This window comes from Tinamus guttatus, unplaced genomic scaffold, assembly GCF_059628265.1.
Source record: "Tinamus guttatus ecotype Peru unplaced genomic scaffold, ASM5962826v1 Tinamus_guttatus_pri_ptg000434l, whole genome shotgun sequence".
NCBI lineage: Eukaryota > Metazoa > Chordata > Aves > Tinamiformes > Tinamidae > Tinamus > Tinamus guttatus.
The window spans coordinates 2486697-2509493 of NW_028288968.1; the positions used below are offsets into that span (position 1 = coordinate 2486697).

General features: G+C 55.7%; 1 protein-coding gene across 2 annotated transcripts in view; it reads right to left on the bottom strand.

Moving 5' to 3' along the window:
• Positions 1-5046: 5046 nt before the first annotated feature.
• The window catches only part of NRF1 (nuclear respiratory factor 1), a 45287-nt gene continuing 27536 nt past the window's right edge, over positions 5047-22797 (bottom strand). For both annotated transcript variants that reach the window (XM_088531822.1, XM_088531821.1), the window contains exons 10-11: positions 21694-21818; positions 5047-5252 (exon numbers count right to left, since the gene is read on the bottom strand). In XM_088531822.1, coding sequence (XP_088387948.1) covers positions 5089-5252; positions 21694-21818 — 289 coding nt within the window. In that variant the 3' untranslated portion in view covers positions 5047-5088. The remainder of the gene's footprint in view (positions 5253-21693; positions 21819-22797) is intronic.

A 22797-nucleotide genomic window follows, 5' to 3' on the forward strand; every position in this document is an offset into this window, starting at 1 on the left:
CCATCCCTCCGTCCCCCCTCCCGCTGCAGCATCCTCGGGCGCTGCGTGTCCCCCCCCTGTCCCCTATGGTCCCCCCCATTGGGCCCGCGGCCCTCACCGTGGAGTCGCGCCAAGGGTGAGATTCGAGGGCCGGCGGGAGACGCCGCGTGCGGGCGCGGGGACCCCCGGGTGCCACCGCGGTGACAGGGCTGGGCCCCCCGTTTGCTGCACAGAGCCGGGGCCGCGGGCAGAGCTGGCCTGGTGGGGGACGTCGTGTACCCAACACTACCCGAATCGGCCTCGCTCCGGGCATGGAAAAGGCCTTTCCGGCTGCTCCGACCCCTCGAGGGCCGGGAATGTGGGAGCCGCCGGTGGTCATTCCCATTTGGCTGCCCCTAAGGGGTTTTACCGGGAACCGGGAGGGTGTTTTGTGATGTTTTTTTGTTTCGTTTTTCCTCCCCTCTCAGCCCAGGGTGGCTTTGTAGGGACTCCCCATCCGAAGCCACCGCTGTGGCCCCCAGGGCATCGCAACCCCTTTCCCGGCGCTCCCGGCCGCTCGGAGCCGACACAAAGGGCACTTTGTGCCTTCCTCCTCCTCCTCCTCCTCCTCAGCAGAGCACTGAGGGGCTGCAGTGTCCGGGGGGGGTCCGTGTCTCTCTGGATGGGGGCAGATTGTTCCCTCCTCACCCCGGGAATGAGGCGTCCTGCTCCGCTTGCCCGTGCCCAGATTAAGGTCACCGTTGTCTCCGCCGGCCGCGGAGCTGGGGCCAGCGGCATTCCCAGGAATGGGATTTGCCCCCTCCGGGCTGGGCTTGACGCTGCGCTGGGGGGAATTGGAGCTTCAGCAGCGTTCCGGAGAACCAGGGATATTCCAGAGGTCGGGAACGCCACAGGGCAGGGCGAGCGCTACTCCTGTTCTGTGTATGGCACTGGTAGAATTCACTGTGAGACCCCGCGATCAGTGAATTACCATAGGGCCATAAACAGAGCAGAGAACGACCCGCGAGCCCCGCGCCGGCCCCGCGCCCGCCGCAGGGACACGCACGGACACACGGACGGAGGGACCCGCGTGGCGCCGCTTGGCCCGTTTTGGCACTAGCACATTTTTGCTTTGGTCTCTCTGCGTTGAGCAATTATGTGTAGTGCCAATATGGGAGGAGACGGAGAGACGGCGGATAAGGCAGGCGGTGCTGGGGCCGGCTGTGGTGCTCTGGGGTCACCCGCGCCAGCCGGGATGCTCCGGGACTGGCAGGAGCAGCAGGGATGCCCTGAGGCCGGCAGCGATTCTCCACGGACGCTGGATCAGCAGGGATGCTCCGGGGCTGGGAGAGATGCTCCGGAGCCAGCGGGAGCAGCAGGAATGTTCCAGGATGGGCAGGGATGTTCCAATGCACTGGCTGCTCCTGGGTCAGCAGGGATGGTACCAGGGATGGTCTGGGACACTGGGGGAAGTGCTGGGCTGCTACGGAACCGGCAGGGACCCGGTGCACGATCCCTGTCGGAGGCAGCCCTGCTTCCTTAAGGACCTTAATCCACCGGAGCAGTGGCCACGCTGGGGCTTGGCAAAGCCACCCGCCCCAAGGGGGGGATTTTTGTGGCCTCGCTCCTTTTTCCCCCTTTTCCGCAGCGTTCCGGCCGCCTCGAGGGCTGCCCGCCCCCTCCGTGGCCGCAGAGGCCGCGGCAGCTCGTGACACGCGGGGGCGGGCGGGGGCGCCCAGCGCGGCGGCTGCCTTTGGCAATGGTAGAACTCACACTGGTGCGGTAGCAGGATCCGGTGGTTCTAGACTTGCCAACTACAGCCCCGCGCCCGGCGGCGCCGGCGGAGGCTGCGGAGGGGAGCGGGCGCCGCGCGCGGCCGCGGCGGGACCGTCCCGGCGGCCCCGGTGCGTGCGGGGGCCCGCAGCGCCGGCCGCGCTATCTAGGGCAGCGCCGGCGATTACGGGGCCGCTGCCGTAAGCGCGGGCAGATTGGATCACCCCGGATTAGGCCGCGGGCTGCACGCACGGCCCGGCGGCCGCTGGGATCTGCCCGTCCAGCGACCTGTCCGTCTGGCCGGATTCCTCTCCATCCACCCCGCTCCCCGTCTGTCCATCCATGCAGCTACCTGTCCATCCGTCCAGTCATTCATCCGTTTGTCCATTTATCCCTCCAGCTACCTGCCCATGTAGTTATTTATCAAGCCAGCTGCCCGTCCAGCCCCTGATCCATCCATGGACCTGTCTGCCCAGTCCATCTGTCCCCCATTGCCCGGCACATCCACCCAAACCCGGAGCTCTCCAGGCACCAGCTCCTCCATCCACCTGCACCTCCAGCCGGTGGTTCCTCTACCTGCTCCTCCATCCATCCATTATCCATCCATCCATCCCCGTGTCCTGTAAATGACCCATTCACCAAATCAGCCACCCCTTCCTGTGCTGACCATCTGTCTGTCCGTCCATCAATCCAGCCATCTCCCCGGCTGTCCATCCACATATCCATGCATCCAGCTAGATGTCCATGTGTCCATCCCTCCACCCATCCCTCCCTCCATCCATCCCCTCCAAGTTTCTGACCAGCCATTTATGGATCCATCCATGTGTCCATCCCCCTGTCCGTGTGTCCGTCCACCCCCTTCCCCGGGATGGGATCCCCCGCCCCCGCAGTGTCCCCAATATCCATCAATGGGGCTGTGCCCTGGGCAGGGGGGAGAGGGGGCCCTATCCAGCCCCCACCCTCACTGGAAGCCCCGCCCCCGCATAAACCCCGCCCAACACGAGCCCCGCCCTCGCAAGAGGCTCCGCCCCCAACAGCCCCCCCCCCCCCCCCCCCCCCCGCCAGGTCCCAGCCCTGGGACCCCGGATCCTGCCAGGAATTTTTTTTTTGGCTGGGGGTGGAGCAGAGCAGGGCCCACTTTGCCTCCCCCCCATCAAGCTTTTGGGGTCAAATCCTGCCCTTTGTGGCCACCATTGAAAGCCAAAACCCGCCCCAGACCCGGGCTGCGGTCGTGGGAGATCACGTCCTGCTCGGTGCAAAACGGTTAGCGGAGACCGGAGCCTCCCTGCGGAGGGACGGACACACGGATCGTTCCGAGCCCCGGGCAGGCTGAGGCCGTGCAGCTCATGACAGGGATGTCCCGGCCCGGGTGAGTGTTCAGTGTCACCCGCTGGCCCTGGAGCTCGTCCTGCCCTTTCCTCTGCCCTCCCACCCTCCTTCTTCATCTTTCCTTCATCCTCCTCCATTTCTTCTCCTCCCCTGCCATTCCCCATCCTCCTCTTCCTCCCTTCCAGCCCTCCCTTCATCCTCATATTACTTCTTCCAACCTTCTTCCTCATCCTCCCTCTGCCCTCTTTGCCCTTCCACCATTCTCCCTCCCTCCTCCTTTCTCCATCTTCCTCTTCCTCTCTCCATCCTTCTCCCTCCATCTTCCTCATCCTCCTTGTCCTTCCACCATTCTCTTCCCCCGTTCGCCTCCCTCCATCTTCCTCCTCCTTCCTCCATCTGCTTCCTTCCTCCATCCCCCTCCTTCTCCTTCCTCCTCCCTCCATCTTCCTCATCCTCCCTCCTTGTCCTTCTGCCATTCTCTTCCCCCCTCCTCCTTCCTCCATCTTCTTCCTCCTCCCTCCATCCCCTTCCTTCCTCCATCCCCTCCTCCTCCTCCTCCCTCCACCTTTGCCTTTTCCCAGCCTACAGGCGAGAGGATCCGTCCCGGCTCCCTCTGGATGCTCCCGCCGGACACCGGGAGCCCCCACAGCATCACCCCCCCAAATAAACCATCTGGATAAGGAGATTTCTGCCTTTACCTCCTTTTTGGGTCCCAAATAACCGGGCAGCGGGGGGATAAACCTCTGCCCTGCGACAAAACCCTCCGAATTGCCCCAAACTGCCTCAAAAGAGGAGCGAGCGGAGACACGTTTGTAACAATTTATTGAGGGAGGCAGCACTAGAGACCGGGGAAGGGGCCATGCTCCGCTCCGCGCCTGCTTCCCGCTCCGGAGGGATCTCTCCGACTAACAGAACGTCATTTCAGCGCCAAAGAAACACCGACTCGAAAGCCACCGACATCTTCACAACGACAATAAAAAATAATATAATTAAAAAAATAAGGAGCCCGGAGCCCCTCCCCGCGGCCTCGGGGCCGTGTACGAAGGACAGCGGCGGGATTCCGTATAAAACGAGGGAAGAGCGGGGGCCGGAACCTGCGGGGAGCGCCGGGAATGGCCGCGTGGAAATAATAATAAAATTAAAAAATGAGGTTTGAAATTAAATAGCGTGTGTGGCCCCCCGGGAACGGCGGAGGGAGCGGGAAGCGCCGCGGGATCCCGACGGGAAGGGCCCCGACGTGGCCAGGGAAGGAGCGGGGGCCCCGGGCGGGCGCTGGTGCTGGAGGGAGGGATCCCGGCGCTCTTTTCCGATGGGAATCCCGTGGGAATGGGGTGGCACGGGACCGTCCCTCCCTCCCCACCGCGGCCTTCCCTCCCCTCTCCTCCACCCCCCACGGGGAACAAATAATAATAATAATAACAACAATAATAACGAGCGAGAGAAGGAAGGGAAAGAAGACGGAAAAGGGCGAAGCAAGCGGGGGGCTCCAGAGCGCGGGGCTCTCCGCAGCCTCCCCCTGCGCCCGGGGCCTTTTCCCACCTCTCTTCCTTCTTTTTTCTTTTTTTTTTTTTAATTATTTCATAGAAAAGTCCACGTTAAAATCTCTGAACCCCGATGGGTGAAGGAAGCTGCGCGAGGGGGGCTTTAGTTGGGGGGTTTAAACCTCCTCCTCTGCCTGCAAGTCCTCGTGGCAGTTCGGCGTCCCGCCGCTCCCGGCTCCGCGCGGCGCTAGAAAAACGCACTTCACACACGTCCGCTGCTGGTTTTTGTGGCTTTTTGGCTTTTTTTTTTTTTTTTTTCCTCCTTTAAAAAAAAAAAATCCGAGGCAGGTTAACAAAAACCTCCACTTTCGAGGCCGGGAGACTCAGGGCCACCTGATTGCGTCTCTGGAGAGGCGTAATAATAAAAAAAAAAAAAACCCCAAAAAATCATTCGCAGAAGAGACGAGGAAAAATAATATTAAAAAAAAATAAGGAAAAAAAATAAAAAATAAAATGAAAGATCACCATGATGGGGCCCTGGCCGGCGTCACTGTTCCAAGGTCACCACCTCCACCGCCTGCCCGTCCATGGTGACGGCACTGTCTGCTATCCGCGTGGTGACGGGCGCCATGGCCACCTGCACGGGCCCGTTGCCCTGCGCCAGGCTGGTCACCACGGTCTGGTACATGCTGACGGGGATCTGCACGAGGCCTGCGGAGACACAAGGGAGGGCGAGAGGGTTAGCGGGGATGGGGACGTCCCCACGGCCCGATGCAGCCCCCTACGTTGCTCGTTGGGTTGGCGGCCACGGAGCGAGGCCTCTCGGAGCTGGGGAGAAGGGGAAAACTGTGGAGGATCCATGCGTGCTCCAGGAAGGGCCTGGAGAACACCAGCAGGGTCATAGAATCATAGAACCCCAGAATGGTGAAGGTTGGAAGGGACCTCTAGAGATCATCTAGTCCAACCCCTGCACACGCAGGGTCACCTAGAGCACGTGGCACAGGACTGCGTCCAAGCGGGTTTGAAGATCTCCAGAGAAGGAGACTCCACAACCTCTCTGGGCAGCCTGTTCCAGTGCTCTGGCACCCTCATTGTTAAGAAATTTTTCCTTAAGTTCCTGTGGAACTTTTGGTGTTTCAGTTTGGGGCCGTTTCCTCTAGTTGTGTCGGTGGCCACCAGTGAAAAGAGGCCAGCACCATCCTCCTCACTACCTCAAATCCAGAATCCAGACCCTCGGCTGTGCTCCCCCATCTACCGTCCCCTTCCCGTTGAGCCAGCGGGTCCCGGTTGCTGGTCTCGGTGCCACCACCAAGGGCACCATGCGGTGACAGGCGGAGCGGAGCGCGGCTCCGTGTCCTTGGAAAGCTTACGCCTTAATCGCGTTGAGCGCACGGAGAGCTGGTCCAGGGGCCACCAAGCCCCTGCTTGGAGCCAACAACCCAACGAGCCCTATGAGTCCCTTGTGTTGCCCGCCCGGAGCTCTCCGAAACGGCTGTTTGCCCCCCGGGCCACCCCAAAGAGCAGCGTCGCCACGGGGGACCTTGCGCCTGATCCCTCTGGGATCTTCGAAAGCAGGGATGGAGCCGGCCGGAGGAAGGAAGGCTGGGAAAGCCATGGGGGAGAGCGGGCAGCGGCCAACGCTTGGCCAACGCGGAGCGCGGCCGCGAGCCACCGGATCCCCTTGGGCGCGGGATTAAGCTAAATCTCCTCAGCGTGTGACGTGGCAGCCTTCCTGCCGGGAGCGGCCGCGGAGCAAAGGAGGAGACGGGGGAGGCCTGGAAGGGCTGCCGGGCATTAGAGCAGAGATGATCGCCCTTGGGAGAGAGACGATTAAACCCCTGAGATGCCGTAATCAGGGCCAGGATTGGCCCCGCGCTGCATCTGTTCGGACCTGCGCCCTGATTAGCCCTAATCTAGCTGGCATATGTTAATCTAAAGCATGGATTTCAGACCCTTTCAATTGTATTAAAAACAGGAAATCCATTAGACAAAAAAACTTTTCAAGTCTCTTGGAAGAAGAAAAAAAGAAAATCGGTATCCACAAATAAAGCTGAAGGCTGCCGGGGTGCTGAGGGATGCGTGGGGACTCGCTGGGGTCACCTCCCCTGCTCCTGTCACCACCTGCATGTCCCTCCCTGGCAAGGGGCAGGATGAGAGGCCACCAGGGTGACCAGGGGAGGAGCAGACCTGTGATAGACCTTCCATGGTGAGAGAGGGACCACGCATCAAAGGCTACGAAGGGTTGGAGCCGGCCCGAACGCCGCGTTGGGACATCCCGGCGGCGGCATTTCGGTTGGGAGGCTCCGGTGATCGACAGGAGACACCGTGATCCTGCTCTTCCAGCAGAAGGGATGTCAGTTTACAGGGGAAAAGGGATAAAGGGTTAGGCTAAGGCTACAACTGTGCAGCTTCGAAGAGGCCCCAGCGTAATGTCCAACACAGACATCCTGCCCCTGAGAGCGAGGGTAGATCAGCAGCAGAATTTTGAGCCTATATTGAAGGTGACAGCACAGTTAAACCATTATAAAGGCCTTGGTGGAAGGAGGCCACGAGGTGGGACGTTGAGATGCCCCAGAGCTCTGGAAATTGGTCTCCGAGTTCAGCAACATGCTGGACACCCAGGCCAGCAGTGCTCAAGGAACTGGGATCATCAGTGTCTGTTTCTGTCTGTCCAAGGCAGCCCCAGACAAAGCTCTGTCTGAAGCTGGACTGTAAAGATGAAAGTTTTGATGCAACGCAGCTGAAGGGACTTACTGACACATGTCCTGGTCACGTTAAGCACAGTGGCAGTGAGTTTTTATCTGCATGGTTGGGTTCTGTAAGCCTTGAAATGTACCCCGAGCAGAAAAAAAATCCATTGACAGCAAGGAAGGAATTGCCTCAACAACCTGCATTCACAATATGGACATTTAAATTAAAAATTTTGAAAGCTTAATCCTCAAAATAAATACCCAAAGATATGTAGAATGGGTGGAAGAAGGACATAATCTCAAGGGACCTCTTAACTGCCAGTCAGTTGAGGGGAGAGGTGTCCTCAGCCATTGGAGATGGACTCATCCAGAGAACGTCTTGGTATGGCCCTCAATGCCACGGAAAGCCTGATGGTGGGATCCCATTCTGCAGGGTTTCTGCTTGGTGCTCAAAGAGCAAGACAAGAGCAAAGTCCTTGAGAGTCCAGACACACGAACCGGTCTCATTCGGGACCAGACAAGGCAAGAGCCGTTTGTCGCCACGCTGAAGCTGGACTCAACAAGAAAACTCTTCCCTGTTCAATCAAAAAGCGCAAAATCTTCATCTTTGGTAGCAATGACTTGAACTGAGAGTTGATCTTGTGCCAAAGCAAACTCTTGTGGGTGCAGGCTCTGGAAACAGAGGGCTATGAGGAAGCAAACGGCAAATGGAAAATCACAATTTGGTTCCTGCAGTAAGAACCCAAGAACCTGAAGCAACGTTGAGCCATGTTCTGTGGTACTGAGCCAGTCGAACCCTAGTGAAAGGTGGAAAGGGGACGGGGAGAGTTTTCAACGTACCCTCAGAGATGCTGGCTAGGAAGGAGCTTGAAAGAGCTGCTGGTCATAGAGGTAAGTCTGTGATTTGAAAGCTGTGAAGCTCCAAGAACACTGCTCTGGGAGCTGAGCACAGAGCTGTGAGGAGCAACATCAACGGGGATGGAAGAAGCAGAAGACACCTCTTCACAAAGGCACTCAGGATAAAGATGCACCATCCCCTGAAAATACCTCTCTCCTGCTACTAATCATTGCTCCTCATCAATCACTAACTCAAATTAGACATATTTTAAGACATGGTTATGATAGGAAGGACTTTCGCCCTCTGAAATGGCTTATTGGCAGCTCACCAAAACCCCGTGCAGTTCAGCTCTTACTTCAGCTCTTACAGCCTTCTAGGCACACAGTGGTCACGGCCTCCTCTATATTCCAATAAACGATAATCTGAATAAAAAGCTGTAGTCCTTACTCTGCATGGTGACCTTGAGCATACCTCAAAGATCATCGTCTGTCTTTTCAAGAGCTATTCTAGTCAAAAATCGCAACCAGGAGATGTTTAACACAAAGTACCTGAAGTTTTGGTAGTGAAGCTGAGCAGGGCAGCTCCCAGGTGGAGCATTAACTGAGCGCTACGATCCAGCGAGTCCCAACATGGCCTTGACTTTTCCTTCAAATGGAAGGTAGGCACAAGAGACGAACCCAGATGCAACACTTCCATCAACCATTGCACGGCATGTAGGAAGGACACAGCAGCCCAGAAGCTGCTGTCTCCTTCCCTGAACCACCTCCATCTTCAGGTTCACTCCTCAGCCTCTCAGACCGTCCACTTTGCTCCATATCCAATCCAAGAAAACACCCAGACCCAGTTTCCATCCTGGAGAGAAGCCCAAAGTCCACCACACTGCTTTGCCAAGTGACTAGCAAGATCCTTGGAAAGATTTCTTTTACTCTTACAGTTGTTCTGTTGAGTTTTATTTTTTATTTTTAAGTTTCAGTGTTTTGATAGCAAACACTGGGGATGGGAGGCTCATAGCACTACCTCTGGAGCCCCAGGACTTTCATGGAAAGAGGAGGCCCCAGCAAGCCACTTCCCTGCTCAAACTTCCCTGGCACAGCAGAGACCCAACATCCACAAGAAGTGGAGGCAACAGCTCAACATGACACTCCACAACTGCCCTATCTCACTTTCCAGCCCCTTCCTGATGGACCAGAAGTCTTCCAGTTGCGATCCTCTACAAGGAGGACAGTAATGTAAGGTGGAACTCATTATTATTAATGTTGGAAATGATTAATCTGAAATCCTGGGTCTGTCATTTTGTTCTTATTTCCATGGGGTTGAGAGCTGTTGTCTTCTTTGGAGAATAATAAGGGAAAAGGGTTCTTGGGAAAGCAAGCAAAGCAGCACTTTGGTATCCTCGGTGGATTAGCCTCGTGCCTTCAGCCCTTAAGCCTTACGTAAGGTTACCTGTCCCTCCCTCTGCTCTCTGTAGGGTGCTGAAGGCGAATTTAAAACTCAGTAACAACAAAAAAAGGAAGAACTTTGGCTCAGATTGTGTCTGCGTTACCTTGCATACAAAGCTCGGTCCTTACGTAGCCTAACACCCAAGCTCTGCGTTTCCAGCGTGAGCCGCTCTAAAACCAAGTCCATTTTGGGTGCAGAAGATGAGACGAGGAACACGTGAGCAGGAGACTACCCAGGCACTTGCGAACCGCAAACTTTGTAACCTGGGTTCTGCAGGCGAGAGCTTAGCCAAGAGCCCTGCTAAGCTGCCCTGATCGGCTCCTTTGCTGCCCAGTGAAGGGCACACCTGATCAGATTAGCAGTCCATCACGGTCAATCACGTCCATGGGAAACGCGGGTAAAAATAGAGGAGCGTCGCAACGGCCGCTCCGCTTGGACGTGGCTTTTCCTGCAAGCCGTTTGCTGGCCAGGAGGAGGAAGCGATTTCAGCCGGAGCAGACAGGGCTAATCAGGGCCAAGCTGCTCATAAAGCAGAGAACACCCAAGAAATCAGAGTCTGCTCCTCTTCTGAAACACCAGCTCTTAAACTGATGGCCCAACAGAAGGCCCATAGAGCCCCTTAAAGCTTCTGGACAGCCACCTGATAGGGATCCCTGATATATTTTGCCATGAGCACTTTGCTAACTCCCCTGCTGTTTTTTGTTTTCTTTTTTTAGGGTGCTATATTTCCTATACAGTTTATTAAAGGCCACTCTAAGAATTAAGGCAGTCCCATTTAAAATTAATACGGTCTCATATTACTTGAGTTTGAAGGACTAAAAACCATTTTAGAGTATATAAAGCCACTTGGATTTAAAATATTTTTTAAAAGCACTGAAATAATGCATATTTTAACGAAGCAGATAACGATTTGCCCAGGTATCTATAGGAATAATCCTCTGGGTACCTCACAAGTCATATGCAGTGTGCAAGGGGAACATATCCAGCTGCATATCCAAAGAAAGGAGTCTTCCACCGTTGGAAAGACCAGCAAGCTTCAGCTGGCAGAAAAGTCTGCAGACATACACGCATTTTTCCTAACTTCCATCCTTTTTTTCCATCTACCTACAGGGGACAACCTACCCCCTAGATTATTTTTACAACGTTCAGCCAGTAGTTTCATAAATCGGATGGAGTGCTGCGAGTTTGACAGTTTTTTAACTTGGCCTTGCTGCTTTAATGCTGCATTATGTCTGTGGCCTTTAAAAAGTTGGATTTTGGAAGCCCAAAGACCAGAGCAGCCACCTGAGCCCGGCTGTTACCATCGTGCTGAGCCCGGATCTGTCCTCCTCATTGCTCCTTCACTTAGGTAATGGCTGCGGGAGGTCTCAGCTCATGCAAGGCTGTAACCATACATATACCCAGCTTCTGCCCTTTTCCCTTAAATGTGTGAAAGGAGGGGAAAAACACAGATTCTATCCCTTTTATCCCCAAGAAACACCGTGCAGAGCGAGGAGCCCCAAGGAATGGCAGCACCACCGTGAGCTGAACCCCGATACCGGGAACTACCAGCACAAAAAGGGACTCACCTGGGCACCCCGCTGCCAGGCTCCACTTGCAACCCGAGCACTCCGCTGCTAGGAAGCCTGGCAATAAAATGCAAGGGTAAAAGGCCAGGCAAAAAGCAGACGCTACAGCTGCGGAGGGCAGTGAGCGGGGTCATCCCCGCCTTCATGGGAACGGGCATCCTTCTGCTTACTTGTCTTTATATGGGAATTCAGCGTCCCTGAATTCAGCGTACGTGAATTCAGTGTATACATGAATTCAGTGTCTGCGCGCAAAGCAATGCTGTAATATTAGGAAAAATAACTTAAATGTTTCTACCTCTATAATAGCACGTTACGTATGGGAGAGTAAGTGATGGGCGACAAGGAGATTTTGCAAATATTTAGACGAGTGGCTCAACTGGACCAGCGAGGTCAGGAGCAAGAGCAGCAAACCCGGCCCGGGGCCGCCTCCGGGATCGCTCTCCATCCCTGCGTAACGAGGGATGAGAAACGAAGGAGAAGCAGGAACACCTGCCAGAGCGGCAGCTCTGCGTCTCCCAAGGGCTCCGGGCTGGGAAGATCGTGGAATACGTGTGCACGGAGGAGAGCCCGAGGTATTTTTAAGGCTAGAGCAGACATGGATCTAAATGAGCTTCCCAAGTTAGCAGGCTGCACGATAGATCACATGTGAACACGAACATTAGCATATACTACAGAGCATTTAACACATGCAGGTATAAAGCAGCTATTGTTCCGCCAGCAAGGTAACGCGTAACCAGATAGTCTCTGGCTTCATCTAAAAAACATTTTCCCAGCGTTTCCCCGACTCGTTCGGCAGGAACTTCTCTTTGCTGCAACAGAGCGCAGCATTCATGGCCCAGCAGCACCTCCAAAATTAGGGCTTTTTTCCTGCGGCGCCACGACCCTGCCTGGAGGGCCCGGATTCACCTTGGGCAGCACCGGAGCCACGCGGAAACGTCGTAGTCTCAGCCCAAGAGGGCTGATGTGAAGCAGCAGACGGGCGAAACGCGCAGGTTTTGGAGGACCAAGAGCTCTGGAGAAGCTTCTCCACCACGCGAGGCCGGTCAGGGCTCGGCCTCGTTTCGAGGGGAGCTGCAGCTCGCAGGGACGTGACGGGACAGGTCGCAAACCTGATCCGAGAGGGAGGCGGAATGAGCGGCCGGAGGGTCCTTCCCTGCTTTCGGGCAGCTCAGCGTGCGGCTTCCGACCTGCGGGAATGTCCAGCCCGGCTCCAACCACGGCGCTGTCCAGCCCAGAAGCAGGAAAGCGAACCTCTGCCAGCAGCAAATGAGCAGAAATCCCCCCAACCTGGCAAAATGCAGGTGTTAGTAATTCACGGTGGGAATTCAAACCTTTCTAACGCTTAACTCCCATGCGGAAGCGCGGCGCGGGCTTGGCCGAGGGCGGGAGCGATGGGAAGCTCCCGGCGGGCCGCCTTCCCGACGGTAATCGAACACCATCCCGGACTTCAAAGGGCCGGAGCATCCCAGATTTACGGCAGCACTAAAGGCAGCTTCCATTAGCTCCGCGCGCGCCTTGGAAACGCGGCGGCCCAATTAGAGCCCCCTAATGCGCGCGGGGGCACAAAGCTCCGCGAGGGAAGCGCCGGCGGCTCCGGGGAATAGGCGGGAGAGGCTTTTGCCGTGAGGGCTCCCGCTCAAATCTGCCGCGGGAACAGATGGCCGAAGGCTGCTCCGTGGCTTACGGGAAACGAGGGATTGTCTCGGGCCATGGAAAAACCTGGGAATACGGGTACGGAGCAAGTGCTCCCTATGGGACCAAAGGTGCCGGTGGCCCTGTGCTGCAGGGAATGGCCCTGGCTGCGGCGCCTGTCGCGCTCACGGTCATCCCCGACGTGCAAGTGCCGTCGCTGCCGGCAGAACTTCCCTGCGGAGACGCTTGGGGTTTGGAGATGAACATCACGGCAGGGAAGCAGGGATGAGGACGTTAGGGACACGAAGGAGCGCAAGCTGGCGGCGGGAAGAGCAAGGAACGCCAGGATGAACCGGGACCCGACTCCAAGCGGAGGAGGGCACGGGCTCCCCCTCCTCGGAGCCTGTGGCCGCAGCGGGGCCGCCAAGTCCATCGGAAGCTCCGGAGGGCCGGGCGAGCCCACGGCAGCGTCCTGGCGCGCGTGCCGGCCGGCGGCGCGGGAAAATAGGGCGCTTCCCCTGCAATCCCGCGGCCCAGCTGTTTGCTCGGCGCGGATTACTGCTGTCACATGAGCTGCTTTACCGCAAAGCCGGGCTGTCTGCGCGAGCTGAGAAGGTCACTGGGAGACGGGGGCCTGCAGGGACAGGGCCCTCTGCCGTGGCCTTCCCGGGGGACACCGGGAGCGGCGTTCCCGGCTGGCCGGAGGGCAAGGAAGAACGGGTTTTACCTTGGAGCCTTCCGCCCGGCTACGGTTACGGCTCATCCTGTGACAGGGGAGAGCAGGGATGTCCCGGCGGGTCTCACGCTGCCCATTTGTCCCACTCTGAGCGCGGCGCACGGTGACAAACGGCCTCCTGGTCATCAGGAGGGAGCCCTGTGGGCGCTTCCAACAAGGCCACCTGACAAGGCCACCGGCCGAGGAGCACCAAGCCGGAGCCGTGTCCCCACCGGCTCATCCACAACCCACCGGCACCTCAAAGCACAAGCGAGCGGATCCTTCCTCCAAGGAGGAACGCTGCCCTTTCCAAGGCCAGATCTAACCTCGGCGCAGGGGGCTTGGAAGCACAGGAGCCTGAAGGTCCCGTGCAGCCACGTGGGCAAGTGAATTAAACCCCGTCGCCTTCCTCCTTGTGCCGGAGGCAGGTCTGTGGGCACGGGAAACGCTTCCGCGATGAGCCGGCTCCGCGGTTGCGGGATGGGGCTCTTTACTATGCCCCAGAGGCACGAGGCAGATGGGCTGGTGCTTTTAGCCCTTAAAATCAGCCCCTGCTGCAGAGAGCCAATGCGGAGGATAAACACGGCCGCAGAATGAATCTCCAGGCGCTCCAAGGGAAAAGGAGAGGCAGGAACTTAAGAGGCCCGGGAGCAGCTGAGGCGTCTTCGAGCAGGGGCAGAGATGCTTTTAAAGGCAATGGAAAGCCCGAAAGCGGAGGGCGCTTGGAATGGCTGCATCCCTGGTTAGGAGAGGTCCGTGCTGCACTGCAAGCCCTCGGAGCAGGGAATGGGCAGGGAAGGAGAGCGCTGGGAGCAGAAAGTCCAGGTCGTTCTGCAGGGGAAGAAGCTCCAGTCGAGCACACGGGGCTCTGAGCTCCTCAGACCTGCAGCCCGTGGCTCGTTGCACTGCAAAACACCCCCGGGAGCACCCCAAGGTGCCTCCCCTTCTAACGGGGGGCTTGGCAGGGGCGAGAGGTTACAGAAGCCGTCCCATTTCACGAGGTGCCTTCCCCGGCTACGACAGCTTGCCGGGATTTCAGCCAGCTTCCCATTTGGATCACATTGCACCCTGCGTCCACTGGCAGCCACCAAGAGCCCGGAGCTCACGAGTCCCCTGGGGTCACACCAGCCTCCATCCAGCCAAAGCGCAGGCCCGTTTTCCAAAGGGTCTCCAAGGGGGACGAGGTGCCCAGATCTGGACCCGCTCGTGGCCAAAGGGGAGCTGCTAGGAAGGCAAACCTGTGTGTGGAGCAGCAGCCTGCAGCCCAGCTCCGTCGTGATGCCAGGGGATTAGGGAGCCCTTCTCCATCTGCCCTGATCCGGAGTAATCGCAGGCTGCTCTTCCAATTCCCCGAGCCCTCGAACGGTGCTGGAGGTGGAAGTGGTTTAGCACAGGTAGGAGACCGGCAACGTGGACAAGCCGGAGACGTCGGCACTCGCCCATGGCCGGGGTGCCTCCGCTCTGGTGTTAACCTGGAAGCTCCTCCATGGACAGGCCACATCTGACAGGGTCCAAAACTTGAGGTGAGCTTATGGTGTGAATAAACTGTTGTTTGAGGCAGAGGCCCTCACAGGAATGCTTCGTCCTGGGAGCAGGGAGCAGCTTTTGATAAGGAGCAGCCAGCGCAGGCTGGTTTGGATCTCGGCCTGACCCACTGTCCACCCGAATCAATGCTTTGGGGTTGAAGAGAGACCCACGTGAGCACGTTTTGTCTCTACCACGTCACGCAGATGGCAGCCAGAATGCATCCTTCCCACCTGGAAAGGCAAAACCGGCAGGAAAGGGGGGAAAACCAGCCGCGAAGGGGGGAAAACTGGCCACAAAGGGGAGAAAAACCAGCCATGGAGGGGGAAAAACCGGTCATGGAGTGGGGAAAACTGGCCACGGAGTGGGGAAAACTGGCCACGAAGGCGGTTTTACCTTTTCTTGCAAAAAAAAAAAAGGCAAAAAACTCCTGCTAGCCGGGCGCTCCGTCACTCCCCAGATATCCAGATCCAGGGGACATCACCGAGAAGAGACTGGCAGAACCCGCGACTTCAGCATTGGGGCTGTCCCACAAGGCTGATTTGTTGGGGACTTAGTCACCAAAGAGTGGAACGACCACCTGGAAATTAACTGCAACGGCAGCAAGGGCAAAGCCAAGCGAAGAGTCTTGCTAAGAGATGGAGAAGAGCAACAAGCATGAACATAAGTCCCAGCTGACCTGCCAAAGCGCTGAGCCTCTTTGCAAGAGAGATCCTGCAGGGAGTTCCTGAAGCCACGTGGATTACTGAGGGCCCGGGAGATGCAGATGCAGAGGCCTGGATGAATATTGCATGGAGGAACATTCCCAAAAAACAAGCTTCAGATTCAGCCTAGCAGCACATGGGATTTCTGGCCAAACAGGTCACTTCAGTGTGCCCGGATGGATTCAATCCTCATGTTCTTGGGTGCAAGATGCGTGGAAAATGAGGATGATTCCGGAGAACCTGGGAAGCGACAGTAGCCTGAAGGGAAGGAGCAAGGTCGCTGCTGCTGAAGGGGAGCAGAACCAGCTGCAAAGGCCCTTAGGAAGGTTCATGTCTGTAAGGACAGACACCTGCCATCTCCTTAAGCCACATCATTCCAACCTTCTCCGCAAGCAGGCAATGTCTCAGGCATGGAACAGCCTTGGCCCTTTGCTTCCTCAGCCCCCAAGACCAAGAATTCCTTAAAATCCAGCTATCTCTATGAGTCTTGATGGAATAAAACCAAGCCACGACAACAAAAAAACAGGTTTTTCCCTGTGATTACTGCTCTCCACGCTGGAGATCGGCCGCATTTTGGCACCAGCCCTACAAACGCGCATGTAAAGCAGTTGGGATCCTCCAAATACGAGGCCCAAACGCAGCAATTCAGAACAGTGATGGCGTCTGAATTTTCCAAGGGAAATTTGAGATCATCAGAGAAAACCTGAGCTTTTGGGTATGATCCCAAGGACAGGAGTTGCCTGCAGCTTGCGGGACCAGAAGTGCTTTCAAGTATCGCAGCTGCCACCAAACAGTTTTTCACATTTATAGCTAAATGCAGGAGAAACCCTGGCCGGCCTGGAGCAGACACCAGTCCAGAACAAAAGGGGAACATATTGCAACTGCGCCGAAAGAGGAGGGCTGCTGCCTATTTCTTTAAATGTAATGTTAATGCCTTGTAATCAGCTTTAATTTTTAAACAGACCCAGCCCTCCTGTCCATTTCCCCTAATTCAGGACACGTGGAAGGTAAATGGCCTTTGCTTAAACCGGGACAGCATGGGCTGTGACAGCTGGAGGGCCTGTAAGTCTGCACTGATAACGGGAATGGATATCAAACCTCACCAGGGGAGGGGACACGGGGAGGGCAAGGGAGGTCCTGGAGATGCTCTAAGGTCACCTGGAAGGCAGCAGATGAGGTCAGACAGGGCACGGCTCGTGTGCCGACGGGATCTTGCGGAAGCCAACGGGATTTAAGGAAGTGCTATAAAAATGCCCGAGCAGAAAAGGGCTCTGCACTGCTGGGGAGGTTGGTTCCCATCCTGGATGTTGTTGAAATCAGCCCAAAGCTGCAGGGGAGCAGAGGCAGCTGCCTTTGGAGGAGAGCAAGGGATAGAGGCAGGAGCTGAGCAGCTCCCGGTGTCTCCCAGGTGCTGCCGGCTGGCTCAGGAGCAAGTTTGAGACCTAAGAAGGAGCCCGGGGGCTCCAGTAATCCTGGTGCTCCGTGACACGGCTGATCTAGAGACCTGCGCTAAATCACGAGTTAAAAAACCAAAAAACAACTAAACAAGAAACCCCCTTCCTGCCAAGGAGCTCGTGTCACAGACCCGGAGCGTCTCGCTAGCCCCAAAAGACAAGCACCGAACCCAGAAATAATCACATTGTGCCACAATCGAGATACTTGGGACAGCAGCCTCCTGCTCTGGCCAGGTGACAAGCCTAATTCCAAGCCCGGAGCGGTCCGGGCGCTTTGCAAAGCTCTGGATTTGGGCTGGCAAAGGCAGCTGCGTGTGGGTGCGTTGGGCAGTACCTGCTTGGCTGGGCTGCCGGAGGAGCCTGGCTTCAACCCGGCGCGGAGGAGACGTCTGAGCCACTATTTTTAGCCCCGGTTGGTGGGCAGACAAATCCTAATCGTCAGCAGCAGTCGCCTCGTCACGGCTCCCAGCGTGTCACCGCGCCGGTGACAGCCCGGTGTCACCGGGACGGCCTGAGCCGCCTGACCCTCCGGCGTGGGCAAAGATTAGTGCCCGGAGCACCGCGGGATGCATGTCCCCCCTGGGGACAGGTCCCTTCCAGCCTCAACAATTCCATGGTCCTGTGGGATACCGGGAAGTGCAGCGAGGCTGGGGGGATTCAAGGCTGATTTTCCCTACAAAAAAGCCACAAATGTGAACAACTCTGCGAGAGGGCTCTGCAAGAACGCTGCCCTTCCTTCCTGCCTGCTCTGCTCTTTGCCAAGCTGCTAGTGACCCTTTTGGACCTTTCTTCCCTAAAAGAAAAAAAAAAAAAAGGAGATTTAGCAGATAACAATATTTAAAAAGACTCACATTTGCAGCAGATCAGCCTCCAAGCATGCCCCACCTTTGCTTTTTTATCACACAAAAAGGCTCAGAGTGCCTCCCCTTCCCGTTCTGGGGCAGTTTCCTCTTGGCCACCTTCACCCTTCGCTCCCTGCTCTCCTTTAGCCAGGATGGAAACACCTCGGGGTGGTGCAGGAGGCTGCACAGCCTCATGGAAGCCTTTTCAGCACTTGAGCAGCTCCTGATGCACAAATCCCAGAATTCCAGAACGGGTGAGGGTGGAAGGGACCTCTAGGGATCACCCAGTGCAGCCCCTGCTCCAGCAGGGACACCCAGAGCACGGGGCACAGGGTGGCATCCAGGCGGGTTGGACATCTCCAGAGAAGGAGCCTCCACAGCCTCTCTGGGCAGCCTGTGCCAGGGCTCTGGCACCCTCACACCAAGGAAGTTCTTCCTCACATGGACATGGAGCTGCCTGGGCTTCAACTTGCACCCATGAGCCCTTGTCCTGTCCCTGGCCACCACCCACAAGAGTTTGGCCCCACATCACTCTCTGGGACAGCTCTGTCGTGCAACAAGTCCCCATCACCCTCAGGGCAGCTCTACGTGCGCTCGTCCTACTCTACCTTGCAAGAGAAGCTTCTATATTGATGCTGCACTAAGGCACAGGATAATCCTGCCCCACCGTAAGCCTGGTGCCCTTCGGTGCCACCGAAATCGCCAGGATGCTTTTGGGATGACTGGGAGCACAGGATGATTCCCGGCCCCAGGAGCTGGCTATGCTGCTGCTGCCCAGGCACCGACTTCATCAATATTTAACCACACAGTCAGAAAAGCTGTAGCCAAAGTGGCTTTGCAGCCGCCGATGGGATCAATGCGGAACAAAAGGCCGCAGTATGAGGATGCTCGGGCCGCTGGCACCGGCGCCGCTCCTTCCCGGCGCGGCTCGAGTTTCCCCGGGCAGAGCCGGGCGCCTTGGGCGCCCTCCAGCAGCCTGGCCCGCTGCACGGAGCCGCCTCCGCGCCAGGACGCGGCTCCCTGCTTCCCGGAGCGCTCCCGAGCGCCGCCTTCCCCGAGGCACCTCGCCTGGGACCGGCCTTGGCTAAAACGCCAGGCACTTAAGAACATATCCCAGGTCAAGATCCTCGGGTTCCCACATCCAGCTGCGCCGGAGCAGCGGGAAAACCGTAGTGCACTTAGCTAGCTTGACACTGCGTCGGAGCGGGGGATCTGGTTTCCCTTCGCTATAAATGTAACTGATCACAAGATTATCCGCAGCCTGTTCCCTGGCTCCCTGCTCCTTGCAACGCGGAATTTAGTCCCAGCTTCCGAGAGCCCCAGGAACGAGCAGAAGTTGCCTCTTTTTAGCTGTCTCTTCTATCACTTTAATATTATTCATATGCCTGAGAGAGGACAGGTAAAATAACACGTGAAGAACAAAACAAAAGAAGAAAATAATTATATCTACTGGCTAAAGGCAGGAGCTGGAACACCTTACCTGCCCGTAAGCAAATTTGTTAAACTACTGTCTCAGTTTTCCTACCAATAAGTCAGGGATAAATTTATCCCCCCAGGGGAGAGTAGCACAGATAAGGGATCAAAAACTCTGCAAAAAGCAACTACAGATGCGTAAAAGCTTTCCTAAAGAAAAGCATTTATTGGAAATATTGGCAAATTAAGACCTTGTAAGCAAGAGCGAGCCGGGGGAATTTGTTGGTTAATTCCATTAGGGCTCCAGAAGTCATTTTCCCCGCTCCGTCTCCTTCCTGCAACCAATCACACCAAATCACTGCCCGCTGAAGCTCCCGACAGCGGCGCGTTCGGAGCAGAGGGTCAAAATAACGGAGCGCCGGTGCCCGGGACGATGCCCGCGCTCGGAGCCCGGCCTTGCGGGCACGGAAGGGCAGGCAAATCCCGAGCGCCAGCTCCGAAGCTGCAAATCCATCCGCCCTCCAGCCCCGGAGAGGGAGGCAGCAGGAATGGATACCCGCCTCTCCTCCATCCCTAAGGGAGATATATTAGCTGGTTACGTAATAAAACCAGCAGCGCGGCGCTCCCAAGGACTAGCGCGCAGACAAAGCCCTTCCCTTTAATACCACCGGAGATTAGAGCAAATCGAAGAGGGCTGGAAACGAGGAGAGGGGCTGCGAGCATCGAGGAAAATGCTGCCGACTCTCCCCTTAATGCACTCTAAATCCCATCTGATTTCCAACTCTGCTGTAAAAAAAAAATAGCAAAACAACAGCAAAAAACCCCAGCTTGCATTAAAGAGATATTAATGCTGGATGAATGAGGTGGAGTGAGGCAGGTCCTAGAAGGGGGTGGCGGAGGACAGTGGTCCAGGGAAGCGTCCAGAGGAATTCAGACCTTGAAAACACTTTGCGGAGGGGGCAGAGGCGCAGATCCGCTAACCCACTTTTTCTTCTTAAAAAGATGCTAACGCGCTGGCGCAAATCTGATTAGTTGCCGCTTTTGAGTATCCAGGCTCAGATCCTTCCTTCAATAAGCGCCCATTCCCCGTGTCCCTTGTGACCTGCTGCCAGCAGAGCATTAATGCCACCCGACTCCCCTCCTTCCTCCGGACCAGCTGCATTCCTCGCTCTGCACGTCGGGTTTTCACTTCATTTCTGCTCCCTCTTCAGGCTGGCTGACTCCACAGCAAAAACCTGGAACGTGCTGGGGAGAAGTTATCCCTCCCTCCAGCCGCCCCTTTTTCACTGCCAACTTAGTGGTGCTGCTTTAAAAGGAATGCATTCCCTACAAGAGGAGGATTTCCCTGGAAGTCAAACTCCAGTTCGGATCTGGAGAGACTTCTGCTTCCCAAGCAGGGTGACAAGGCAGCAAGTCCTGTCTCTGCCACCTGGCTGCACATGCTTTTCCCCCTTGGGTAATTAGAGCTCAAATATCCCCATCCTCAGGGCAATGTTTCTTTTCAGCTGCACAGTTGGCACCCTTTCAGAATTGATTTTGACCTTTCTGCTTCCATTTCATCCAAATAAGCAGCGAGTTTCTTCCCTAAACTTGGAAGCTTCGGTAAAAGCATCACAGGGATGAGCACGGTCTGTGACAGTCTCTGCAGCAGTTTTCACAAAGACACCAATTTATTCACTAGTAGCTTCATTTGAATGACTACAAGTCACCAGACTTGGCAGAAGAGACATTCAAAAGTAGCTGAGAAATCCTAGAGAAAATCCCTAGAATGTCACTGTAGATAGTGGAAGCTGAAAAACGACGAGGAAAACTGCCCGAGGTTGCACTGCTGATGGGTGACCGAGTAGTGTTATCCAGGCAGAAAAGCAACAGTTTTTTCCAAGAGCAGCCAACACAAAAAAAAAAAAAACAAAAACAAAAAACCCAGAGAAGGGAAGGAAGTGGGTAATAAAACTTGGGCTAGATTCTCTGCCACTCCGCAGGGAAGTATTTTGGAGCCAAGTTTATTATAACAACTGTTGGTCAACAAATGTGTGGCTTTAGGCACTGTAAAGATATAGGGTGGAGAGCAACCTTTCCCTCCAAACTATGGTGTGAGCAGCAAGCTGGCAGAAGGGGTAGAACACCCCAGTCACCAGCCCCATGGAAGCAAATAGGCTGCTGCTACCATTTAGTCCTGGGCTTTTAAATCACACATGAGTTAACGATGCCTTGCAGCGAGGTAGAACGTTATGGGCAATATCACGACATCTCAAGGCAGAAGGAGGGAAAAAACCTATCTGAGAGTAGAGGGAAACCAGAATATTTGGCCAACGCTTTCCCTGGGTCTTACCGTTGGCATCTTGGACGCCGGTGAGCGCTCCCACCGCTGCTGCAGTTTCTCCAGACAGGACGATCTGCCCTCCGCCTTGCAGGGTGGCTTCAGCGAGCGTGGCTACGGCGTGGGCGGCCGCTTCGCTGCGGACACGGGGAGGAGGACGAGTTAGGACGAAGAACAAACAAAGAAGTCAACGGCAAACAAATAAGAACACCCAAAGAGCTGGGATTCGCCGCGTTCTTAAACTTCCTCATACGAATGAGGTTAGACCAAGGGTCCCTCTCATGCAGCAATGTCAGGTGTTTAGGAAGCAGCGTGTGATCCTTCCCCTCCTGCACCCTCTTGGCTTCCAGCAGGCCACAGTGTATTGATTTCCTGCATCAGGTTTGATTGATCTAATCCCCTCTGAACCCACCTCTACTTTTTGCTTCCACAACATCCTGTGGCAGTGAGTTCCACATTAAACTAGGTGCTGTGGGGATAAAAACGTTGGATTCTGGTAGTCTGGAAACTATCTCCTCAGTTTTGCCAGGCAGTCCTGAACTCTGATACTGCAAGAACTCTGATATTGCAGAACTCCGATTCTGCATTTTCATTTTTCCCATGATTTTATGGACTTCCCAATAATCCCTTTCCCAAGCTGAAGTGCAACCGTTCAAGACTCCTGCAGGATAGTTTTCTGAGCACTTGGCTGAATATATAAGAGATATTTCTTTCTGTATGTATTACTTGGCATATTACAGCAGATTTTATTTGTCATTTTGCTGCACAGTAAGAGCTGCAAGGATCCTTCAGCAGGTGCTCAGATTTCTCCAGACTTCCTGGATCACTATTAGCTACTTCTGGTGACCTACTACTATTCACTAACCTACTCCAAACCCACCTTCATCGTTAGCTGAATCTCTCACCACTCCTCACCTTAACGAACTGAGAAGTTGATATTTTTTTAGCCTTTCCTATGGAAGAGAGACCAAAGAACTCACGTAGCTTCCTCTAGAACACTCCTCTCTAACTTGCTCTCTGTAGATCATTTGATACAAGTATTTTATAAGGATTTCCTACTTGTTGCTTCTCTTTCCTGCTTAAACGGTTGGTACTCTCCAGCTGAATCCATGCAGG